The sequence below is a fragment of the Ptychodera flava genome, chromosome 4 (assembly GCF_041260155.1).
Source record: "Ptychodera flava strain L36383 chromosome 4, AS_Pfla_20210202, whole genome shotgun sequence".
NCBI lineage: Eukaryota > Metazoa > Hemichordata > Enteropneusta > Ptychoderidae > Ptychodera > Ptychodera flava.
The window spans coordinates 1,176,440-1,188,759 of NC_091931.1; the positions used below are offsets into that span (position 1 = coordinate 1,176,440).

Consider the following 12,320-nt stretch of genomic DNA (forward strand, 5'->3'; position numbering starts at 1 on the left):
CAAAAACAGCAAAAAATGCCCCAAAAATACAAATATGCAAATTTCACCACGATTTGAACAAACTTAAGTGAGGTCACCCCAAGTGAACTGCATATAAAATTTCAAAGCAATCGGACTTGCGGTTTCAGAGGAGAAGGCAATTGTTGACGGACGACGACGACGGAAAATCAACATCTTTGATAAGCTCCGCGTTGCTGACAGCGGAGCTAAAAAGGAAACGTATTACAGTTTGGAAAAAGGAATGACTTTATTTATCAAGAGTAAACTTGAATAAGTTATAAATATTAAATAACAGTCTGATAATGTAGAACAGAAAAAGTACACTAAGGTAAAATATATCTCCACCTTACGGTAAATCAAAAACAAGTTTTATAATACCATAACAAATATACAGACTCGTTACCAAGAGTGGCAGTATTTTGTCCAAAAACAGTTGTCTAATTTCCATTACTTTGATCAAAAAAAAAAAACTACTGACAACATATTTTGACACAAGTGAAGATTAGCGGATATAAACCTAATAACATGATGTAAAAGCTTGTGGTTTCTAGCCAGCCTATGTACTCTATCCCTAATATTAACTTTACATGTCTCCCTAGGTTACTATGACATGATTCATGTAGACCAATTACTGCCTACACTACTCTTTCACACTTGCCTGTTTGTTTTTTTCTGTGAAGTTTCACATGTTCATCAGTACTTTCATCACATTGACAGTAGACTAGTGCCAATTTCATAACTTCTTTGATGTACATGACATGCAAAATCATCATTTTGATCAGAATGAGAGTTAACTTTAACACAATCCACTTTGTGGCTAATATAAGCTTAGCTTTTAGTTTTTACTTGTAACAACACTGAATGGTATCCCTGCATACCACCTGAAAATCAAATTCAAAGGCAACTGAAATGTTTGTTTTTTTATCTTCAAAAACTTAAATTTACAAATTTTAGGTTTAATGGGTATCTGAAATTATAAGGGCACATGCTTGGAGCTTCACATTGAATTTCAAGAAACCTAGCCTCTCAAATTTTCATACACAAATTTCATCATCATTTGAAATAAGACGAAACTCACAAACCAAATTTGAAAGCAGAATTTTGAAGAAAATTGAGCGAAATGAAAAAAATCTCAAAAATTTATGTACACAAACTTTATGGCAATTTCGATATAATCTCATAAGTTTACCTTATGAGCTATATATTGAATATCAAAGGTGAAGGGCAAGTGATATTAAAGGGAAAACATGTTCTGACCAAACATGGGATATATTACGGAAAAAAATGTTTTGACCAAACATGGCATATTATAGGGAAAAACATGTTTTGACCAAACATAGGAAAAAAGTATTTAAAACACGTCTGCATTAGGCAAATTTTAACATCACTGCAAAAATCCAAGTTTGGGTATCTTGGGTGACTTGTACACCAATTATGTAAGTTTTCTAAGCACTGATTTGGAGAAGTAGTACATAGTAGATGGAGGATGACGGAGAAAGGATGCTGAATTTGACAACTAAATCTTGTAAACAGCCTTGATACAAATACAGAAAGACATAAACTTTTTTTTTATTCCCACAAGGAGGTGTCATTGCAACAGATCAGAAAAACTTTCTCATGGATTAAAAAAGATCATGAAACCCAGCTGTAACGTGTCCATGCCATTTTATCAATAAGGAGTGTATCAATAAAGAGTGTACTTCAAACTATGTTAACCCTTTTCCTGCCAAGTCGGTGAAAATCCGCTTGAAATTCGGTGTAGCCAGAATCTAAGCACTGGTGACCGTTATTCTACCAACCCGGTGGAAATCGGGCCCTTTTTGGGTACCCCCTTTCCTGCCAAGTCGACGGCACTACGTGTTGCTATCCCCTGTGCGTTTAGGGGTCATCGGAGGAGAGGTTTTCTGACAAGGAACGCCTTTTCCCCTCGAAATGGGTTCGCAGGGAGTCGATAGACAGGGAAAGGTGCAGAAACCTGTCCGCCAGTCCCCCACACCCGAGGGGGGCTGGTTTTTTTTTACCGCTTTTTAGCGGACTTGGCAGGATAGCATGGTGACGTTTTCTGGCGGAGTTGGACGTACTTGGCTGCCTGGCAGATTGCTGCCGAACTTGACCAACTCGGCAATGCTAATCTAGAAGGCTACCTCTTGCAACGACTTGGCAGATGGTGCGAGACGAAAGTCACTTATTCAGTTGTGCGTGACTGAAAATGAGAACGTATTTTTGACGGGACGGCTCGACTTGTTCCTCCGATGGAACGGATATGAACGACTCAGAAATACCATTACAAACTGGTGTCCGACATACTAAGCTGGGCTTCAGCTCTGCAAGTTCAAGCCAGGCAACGTCCTTCACCGCCTTGGCCGTGCCATTCAATGGACGTAGCTTTGGATTTTTTATTTATTCCATCGTCCGAAGTATTGGCTCTGGTTTGCAGGCAAACGTATCCTCTTGCCGACGCATTGGTAACTACGTACGCTGTTTGCGTACGGAGAATTCAAAAGGGGACATGAGGTCAATGCTACGGGGATACCGCCTGCACTTAGCAGGGACTGCTTTTGTTATGCAAACCAGCTAGCAGTATAATGGCCGCCAGGCATGTGGACACATCGATGGCTAGAACAATGGAAGCATATTGCGTTGTACCCGTGCATCGCAAAAGTGAGACTGACGACTTGGGTGTAGTGACTGGTTATCACTGGTTAGCTGCAGCCCAAGCCATGACGGTACAAACCCGTACCTGACTGAGGACCACTCGATTAAGTCGGTAATGAACGGTAACACTCGTAAGCTAACTCCCAAATGAGCTGGCTAAACTACGTGGAGCTGTGCTTCAATGGCTCAGCCATGTCGTTAATACAACGGCAAAAACGTAGTTTTTGTGCTACACTGCCAAGTCGTTGAAGGTACGTATTCAATTGACCCTACCCTGGGGAAACAGGACAGGTTTGCCGGTGCTGCAGCACCCCTAGCACGACCCCCAGGGTCTCTGACTAACAGACGAGTGAGGTGATGTTTGTGCCTAGCGGACGTGCGCAATACTGAAGGAGTTTATTTCAGAAAAAATAAACATGAAACGGCAATAAAATGACACACTCCCAGGGGCAAACAAAGCCGGTGACCTCAATTTTTTTCTGCAGAAACCCTTGAGCGCCTTCCCCTGTCTACGGGCATGTAGAAATTATCGAAGTCTAACACGTACAAGTACAGCTAAAACTACCCTGAAAATGGGCGATTTCTGCCAAAATGCCTGGCAGGATAACGTGCAGGAGAGCCAATCTTTTGCAGGCACATATTATGGGGCGGTTTTGTACTGACTTGGCAGGATAACGGACAAGGGCGCTCGGCAGGAAAAGGGTTAAAGGGCCAGTAATGCTTACATTGATTGATTTTCACTCTCTTTTTTAAATTTCAACCATAATTTCTTGTTCTTAGTCCCCAAAGCATGTTGATATACCCAGTATTCAGTGTGTCAACTCATCTTGTCCATGTGTAAACTGCATTGTTATTGTTAAAAAATGAATTCTGGTCTGGACTAGAAATTCAAATGTAAACAATAAGTAAACAGTAACAATGTATTTTATGCATATAGACACTATGTTTACAAGCTAAGTAGTGGATGTTTCAACATTCTTTTGGGAGTGGAATAAGAACTCACAATTGATATACAAAACAAGTCATCGTTGATGACACAGTCCCCACTTGTTAATGGGTACTTTGATTACAAGTCCTCAGAGAGGATAGAGTCCTCTTCATTAATTAGGTCTGTGATAAAAAATACTTTGATAAAGATGGTGCTCAATGGCCAAGAGTGAGTTCCATGGTGATGAAAACATAAAACCAATGTAGGCCACCATCCTAAAAGTTCATTAAATGAGTCAACTAGGAATTAATCAACAGGATGTTGCAAAACATTTTTGCATACTATCCTAACACTAACAAATAATCACCGGTACCATATTTCATAAAGTCTGATGCAGTATTTACAACACTATGAGATCAACATCTGTATCAAGTTTCATCAAATTTGACGTTGTATTTGTGGATATATCACTATAATTAGGAAAGTTCATTACATATTCAATTACAAATTAATTAAAATGACACTGATAAATGTCTTTTTCAATGTTAAAGCAATGTGAGCCTAACATCTGTACAAAGTTTCATGAAATTTGATGCAGTATTTCTTGACATATCAGCCTAATTACGAAACTTCAATAATTGACATGATACTGCTACATGACGTGAAACAAATTGACGAGCATATGTCTGAAATAGGTCAATGTCCTTGTACCAACTTTGAATGATACTGGTAGAAATATGTCTGACTTATGGCTCTGTACATGAGAAAATTGTAACAAAATCGCCAATACGCAGCGATATTTGATCTTACTGTTTAAAAAATACCGCAATTATTCAGTGTCGCTCAAATTTGATCAGAATTGGTATATACCAGTATGGGTACCAAAGATCAACAATACATATTGTTTCTATCTGTTCAGTGCAGGAAAATTCTACGCTGATGTTATGACAATGATTTCTGCACAGTACAACCAGAAAAACAACAAGAAATATTTAAACCAGCAAAAAAAGAATGGCAAAAGTAAATAAGGTCTGAAACTTTTGGTACTGGAGTTCAACTTTAGCAACATGCACAGCAGAAACAATTAGTCCCTCTTAGTTGGACCATAGACAGTCTTCCCCCTCTACTGTCAATGGTTTGATCTGGTCTGTTAATATGTAACAGTTCATAAACAATGACAGGAAATGACTCAAGCCTGTTTCAGACACTGGCCATCACTCCTGCACATTTGCAGGATTTCGCTTTTTCTTACCTCATATGCACATTTTTGACACTGACAAGTTCATTTGAACAAATTCACATCTCAACCCCTGCATCTACCTGTACACCAAATACTGAGATGGCAGCTTTGGCGGTATGGGAGCCTTTGTGTGTGACGGACATACATCCGCACATACCCACAAATATACAGACATAAAACGCCACTCAGACTCATCATATAAGCTCTTTTTGGTATTTATATATAAAACCAAATATGAGCTAAAAATCAACAGGTATATGTATGACATAAGTCAATGTCCATGTACCAACTTTGATAAATTGGTTGAAACATGTCTGAGTTATGGCTCTGGACATGACAAAATCGTAATAAAATGGCCACCTGGCGGCCATATTGAATCATGTCACAAAACAAATTGACGTGCATATCTATGACATTGGTCAATGTCCTTGTACCAACTTTGAATAAAATCGGTTGAAATATGTCTGAGTTATGGCTCTGCACATGACAATATTGGCTTTTTTGGTCCGTGGGGACTAATAAAAAAAATACCGTCAAGGACACTATGTGCTCACATTCGGTTTGAATTGGTCCATTGAGAAATATTTAAACCAGGAAAAACAAGAATGAAAAAAGCAAATAAGGTCTCCAACTTAGGTACTGGAGTTCATCTTTAGGAACATGCATATCAACTTCTATAGCAATGGAGAAGCAGATCCTAAATACGTAAGCAAATGTCAACAACAAAAAACAGAGAAGGCTTGATAAAAAGAAAAGGTGGGAGTGGGCAAAAAATGCACAAGGGATCTGGTAAAAAGTAATGCTGCATCATCAATCTTCTTGACCCTACCCCCTCCTGAATATCAAATGTTCCACCCCTTGGTGTTACATAAGACCAAATGACAGGAAGTACATTTACAACCTTGGAGATTTTTTAATTAATGCCATGAGTGTTATCATTCTAATGTAAACAGCACTTAAGGTAGTAACAGATAGTGAAATGCCTACCACTGTGGGCGGTGATTACAACATCTGGAAATATCCTGGATCCAAATTTCTCATCAGTTTTTGTATGTCTTACATAGAAAAGTTGCAAAAATTGGTCCAAAATGAAAAAAATCACCTTAGCTTTGTTTTCTGGATCAAATTTTCCAACAAAATGATACCAAACATGACAAAATTATGTTCACAGCCTTCAAAATTGTCTCACAACATATTCTGGGTTGGTGTAGGTCATTTAAGGTCACAAACTGAGAAAATTACCTAAAATATACAAATTTTGGGGTTTACCAACACTTTGAGCAGAAAATTTATGTAATAACATCTTTCGGGACTTTATACCAAATTACAAAGCTATCAAACAAGGGACTTTATACCAAATTACAAAGCTATCAAACAAGTAATTTTGAGATAAAGTTTTCTTGACCAAAAATGACAATATTGTCCTAAAAATACAAATTTTTATATTTCAGGACAATTTCAACATATCTAACTATTGTCATCTCTGTACGTCTGTGTACCAAATATGAAAGCTGTCTGTCCAGGGGTTTTAAAAAGGAAATACTGTTTCAGATTTTTTGACCAAAAATGACAAAATTGCTCAAAAATAGTAATTTTCCAAATTTTGTCATAATTTCAACAAATTAGAAGAGTAACACCCTTGCAAAGAGACAACCAAAATTTGAGAGCGATTGGGCTGGTGGTTTCAGAGAAGAAGAATTTTTACTGAAAATGAGAAAATCACCAAAAAATTCAGCAAAAATACAAAATTAATAATATCTTCATAATATTCATAAAACTGTATAAGGTTCACCTAAGGTACTTGCACACAAATTTTCAAAGCAATCAAAAAGCGGTTCTTGAGTTATAATTCTTAACCATTCTCACATTTTGTAAGCTCATTTGCATAATTTTGGCAATGCAGACTTCATTTGAATAAAATCCCATCTATAGCCCAGGATGCATCCACACACCAAATACCAAGCTGAAATGTGCAGCGGTTTGCGTGTTTTTGATGTTGACGGACATACTGTACGTACATACATACATACATACATACACACATACATACAGACGCCATCGACTTCAGCTTATACAATAAACTCACATTGGTATAACCAAATGTGAGCTAATAAAAATAATGAAAAAATCATCAAAAGTTAGCATTACTGGCCCTTTAACACTACAATAGCTGTACAATGCCTTTGAGCTTGTGATCTATGATTCAGACTACTGAATATGAAATACATCATAGATATCAAACTAAAACATTTCAGCAGACTTGCTTTGAATTGGCCAAGACCATTTTATTTAGAATTCGGTACATCGCAAACAGTGTGCCTATCTGGTATCAGTCTGAACCTTGAGTGCAGCATTAAAGTATTTGCAAAGTGAAGTAAAACTATGAGCTACTGTTGAGTAACATTATCAGATCAAAATGAAATGAAAAACAGTAATGCATCCTGGGAAATGCTGCTCATAGTTGAACAGCAATGCCAATTGGGTAATTTGATAAAGGCAGCATCCATGGGCAGAAGTCGGGATTTTTCCATTTTAGACATTTTTACATTTTAGTAGTGCATGTTTGACATGTTAGGTCGGAACTAACGTGACCAAAAAAGCCAAACGTGCAAACCTATCGTGTATCGTGCAGACCCAACTTATCCGCACCTATCGTTTCTAAATGTCTAACGTGTATGTTAGGTCGGAATTAACGTGCCTAAAATGCCAATCGTGCAAACCTATCATGTATCATGGAAACCTAACGTGTACAGACCTAACGTGTCTAAAATGTCTAACGTGTAATGTCATTTTAGGTTCTCCACATGAGTCAAAATCTATTAGGCCAATCGTGCTAACCTATCGTGTATCCTGCACACCTAACGTGTACGGACCTTACGTGTCTAAAATGTCTAACGTGTATGTCATTTTAGGTTCTCAAAATGAGTCAAAATCTATTCTGCCAATAGTGCAAACCTATCTTGTATTGTGCACTCCTAACATGTATGGACCTAACGTGTCTAAAATGTCTAATGTGCAGACGTTTACAGTGTTTAGTCATGCACGTTTGCCTTACACGTTTGGGTTCTATAATGTACAATGGCATACAATGGCCCATAGCACGATAGCTTCAACAATGTCAAACATGCAATTTTACCAACTACTGGCCATAGCTCAAAGGCAGGGGTTTCTACTATAAATGAGCCACTAATTTCAACTAATACAAGTTAAAAAGAGGCTGTTTGAAACCAAGAATTTATGCCTACTGACCAATTTCTGGCTATTCTCACCCAGTATCAGTTTCAAATAGTATTCTAAAGCAAGTGAAAGTTTTTACGATGGGCAGGGCACAGACTTTGGCATTTGTGTGTCAGAAACCGGGCTTTGTAAATCTGAGAATAGACATTTGATTTCGAACTCTTATATAATTAAGCAATAATGCACCCCCTCCCGGCCCATAATGGACTCAAGCAAACTTTGCACTACATAATGTACTCGGCTTCGCCTCGTACATTATGTCGTGCAAAGTTTGCTTGAGTCCATTATGGGCCGGGATGGGGTGCATTATTGCTATTATTTTATAGTTTTGGCAATGCCAGTGAATTTGTAGTTGTAGAAAACGAATAAAAAAGGAAATTTAAACTGAGTTTGAAGCCAGTGAGCGTCGTCCAGCATGATCGGCCCTGACTCTTTACATATTACATGCACTGAACACGCGTTCAGCACAAAAAATGACCAGCACTTTCACGGTTCATTTTGAATTGAAAAACGATGTATTTTCGAAGGAAATGAAACGTAACTGCATCCCTACCGTCTATATCGAACTTGAAACATCACCTTTAAATATCATGCCATTCAAAAAGCCGACACGGTGAAATGCCAGAGATGAAGAAAACGGAATGTTCATGCATCGACATCAGCATGATCAGCGAGCTGCATCATGCCATGGTATCAGCTGATCAATACGATCATTATTATGTCGCTAGTGGTACAGCATTCATTGCAAACGATATCAACAGAGTTCAACGTTGTATTCAAATGTTTATATTTCAATAATAATTGTGTCTATAAATTTAATTTTCGATGGCTTCTTGAGAAGAGCTACATGTGTATTTTATTTCGGCGAACAACAGAACTTGACGTAAACGGGTGCTTGAAAGGTACAGTTGACAAACATACTGGAGGGTTTCGGTAACGTCGCGATATCGAGAACAAGGCAGCGTAAAATCACAGACATGGAGAAAAAAACAATGAATGAAAGTTGTCTCCGATTACAGTCAGTGCATCAGAATTAGGTGGCCGAGATGTTAGATCAACGGAGAGTCAACGGTCGTCATGATTGTTGGTAGTTGCTGACCTTGGACCGAGGCTTTGAATGGCTCTGTATTATATCCGTACACACTTCCGGTCAAGGTTGATGACAGCAAGCTGCCGTTGTTGGCCCGTTTACGGCTGGTTCGAGTAGCCTTTCATGCTTGCATCGTTTACATGGCCACTGACGTACATAATATGCCATGTGTCAAACCCAGTATCGTCTAGGAGTTTGCAAACGTACTGAGTTCTGTTTCACCTATACGGCAACGAAGCGAACCATGTTGTCAACAAACGTGGTAGTACAACCAGCGTATCGGACGGGGACTGCATGCTGAGCGCCAGCCAGCCAGACGACAAATGCATGCGTGAAGACTCAAAAAATGTGATAAATCGTTCAGTAAAACATTATTATAAATATTGTGCACCATTATCAAGATTTATGGTTTTGTGTATTACATGGTTTATCCGATACTTTCCCTCCTTTTAAATGCGCAGTCCTTTTTTCGTTTTCCAAAACAAAACTTGCTCGCTGTGGGGCCGCAATGCTGAATAATGGAATACAATATCAGTAATAATGTATGGGTATGACGTCACAAAATTCACTGGTATTGACAAAGCTATAATATAATAGAGATTAAATATGGAAGTGAAACAGCCTTTTATCACCTTTGTTTCTTCCTATGTTAACAAATTACTATTGGTACTCAATGATAGTATGAGTAATGTATCAATTATTACAAGTATTGCACCTGACAACATACATATACCATTTACAAGGGCTTCCACAATAAAATAGTTACAATGGATAACCCCCTTTTCCAGAACCTTGGCAAGTATCGGTATGTTGCCACTGAACAGCTGCGTATTCGCAACTAACATTAATCCCAGCAAGACCGTAAAGTGTCCTCAGCATATTCAAATTGACCACAATATTTCCACTTACTTATCATAAATTATCAAAACTGTCGTTTACAAATTGAAGTATCAAAAACAAAATAGTCAATACAGTGATGAAGCAATGTTTTGTACACCAGTTTGCAGGACTTCCTTTCATCATCTTAACATTTTATCCAAAGACTGTAACAAAGGCCTTACATCTAAACATTTTATCCAAAGACTGTAACAAAGGCCTTACATCTAAACATTTTATCCAAAGACTGTAACAAAGGCCTTACATCTAAACATTCTATCCAAAGATTGAAACAAAGGCCTTTCATTTGAACATTTTATCTAAACATTGTAACAAGGCCTTACATCCAAATATTTTAATCAAAACACTTACCTCGTTCACACGTTCAAATTTCACCAAAGCCAAATTTGTCCGACACAGACAAATTGGGCTGACACAGATTTTAAGTCAGCCCTAGACCCCTTTCCCGATCAGGACGAAATTGGTCCAATGCTGGGCAGATGCTATGTGTTCAAATTGTTTTCATAACACAGATGTAAAAGTTAGTGGCAGTGAAACTTTATGTGAACAGAGTAACTGTAGCAAGGCCTTCCATTTGAACATTTTACCTAAACTCTGTAAAGAAGCCCTTACAATATTAGTAAAATCAATTTAATAAAAATGCAAGCAATAGTTTAGTGTTCAGCAATTTATCCTAGTTTCACTGAACACAAGGCTCATGCCTCAACACACTTGCCTTTGACATCTGGCTGTAATGGTAACAAATGGAGATCAAAACAGTTTTTAACCAAAAATAAAAATGTGAAATCAAAACCATGAAAATGAATTATTTACGCAAAGACATGAGTTTGCAATGTTAATCTCATGTTGCCCCCTATGATCCCTGATACCCTGATCATTTAAGATAAATTTCACCAGCTTAATTGATTGTCTATATGATAATGTTCAGTCATTGAAAAGAAAATCAAGACTGACCTGCTGTGGATCTTTTTGGCACAGCAACAAGAGACAAACAAATAAGGAGTGATGTTTACTGAAGTTGAACAGTTACTGTGGTACAATCATTATAAATGAGTATTTCCTTCATTGCTCTTATTACAATGACACGAAGTTATAATGTGATGAGAGAACTGGTACAGAGTGTTACATGTATGTATGGTTTGACATCAGATCTAATATGTTTCACCTCTCCCTACAGTGTTGTGTGTTTGTCTTTTGTTCGCTCAGTAATATCCACTAAAATTCCATCTTCAGTCTCTTCAAACTGGACCGCAGCAGTAATCTCTCCCGAAGATGACATGGATGAACTTGAACTTTGGCCCTCTTGTGAACTGTTTTGTGGATTTATTGTAACAGTGTTCTTAACTGTATTTGGATGGAGATATGGTGACTTTGTGTTGATGGATGGTGAAGCAGTCTTGGGTTGATTATCAAAATCTTCCAACAGAGGAGTATGTTCTGTTAAGTTCCCTCGCCGTTTTGGAATAATTGCACTTTTCATATTTCTTCCAACTGTAGAACCTGAAATAGTTTTTAAGAAATCAGTTTGTAGAATGTGCAATAATTGTTTTATGGAGATCAGGTTTCATAAAACTAAGAACCAATTGTTTTTTATGAAACAGCATTGATATGTACAGTTATCCACAATATTTCATTCCAAGTCTGAAGTGAGAAAGTGTTGTGCTACAAATAATACCAAACTATTACACACTGGTACACCTACATCTAGCTGATATATTTCTCATGTGACCGATGACCAATCAATTGGTCAGTTACAATATAATACAACATGTATCAACCATATGTTAACTTTAATTTACGAGGTAAAATTTTAAGTACTTGCATGGTTTTGGATGGGGCGAGTATTGATACTATTGATGACACTTGTTTTAATAGTTTGCACAATATGTGGAATTCAATTGAACACTGTTCTTTAAGTGATAGCATGAGTGTTATTGTTTATTGTGAAAATACTGTACATAAAGTGAGAGATGCTCAACCCTCTTCCTGCCAAGTCATTAAAAATTGGGTCAAAATTCGGTGTAGCATCCGAGCACTGGTATTTCGGAGTATAAAAAATAGTGACAATATCACTGTTCGCTCCCATATAGTTATCAAAACATGTCAACAATTGAATGAAACATGGACATACATATACAGACAGACTGACATACACAGACTGGCACAGAGTGATGACATTGACCCCAAGTGTGCCTTGGCCCATGGAGAGTGATAAAGATATAACAAACAGCTGAATGTAATGATAAAATAGTTAAGTATAGGCCTATACAGGC

The 12,320-nt window shown here is 37.7% G+C and overlaps 1 protein-coding gene across 5 annotated transcripts in view; it reads right to left on the bottom strand.

Annotated features, from left to right (window-relative positions):
* Nucleotides 1–222: 222 nt before the first annotated feature.
* Nucleotides 223–12,320, bottom strand: part of LOC139130338 (transmembrane protein 184C-like) — a 76,513-nt gene continuing 64,415 nt past the window's right edge. For 3 of the 5 annotated variants that reach the window (XM_070696101.1, XM_070696100.1, XM_070696102.1), the window contains one exon: nt 9,831–11,547. Coding sequence is in view for 2 of the 5 variants with exons in the window: in XM_070696100.1 (XP_070552201.1) it covers nt 11,219–11,547 (329 nt within the window). In the remaining 3 variants the exon portion in view is untranslated. Of the gene's footprint in view, nt 1,611–9,830; nt 11,548–12,320 lie in introns of those variants that run through there. The other 2 variants (XR_011551828.1, XR_011551827.1) reach the window with 1 other exon arrangement.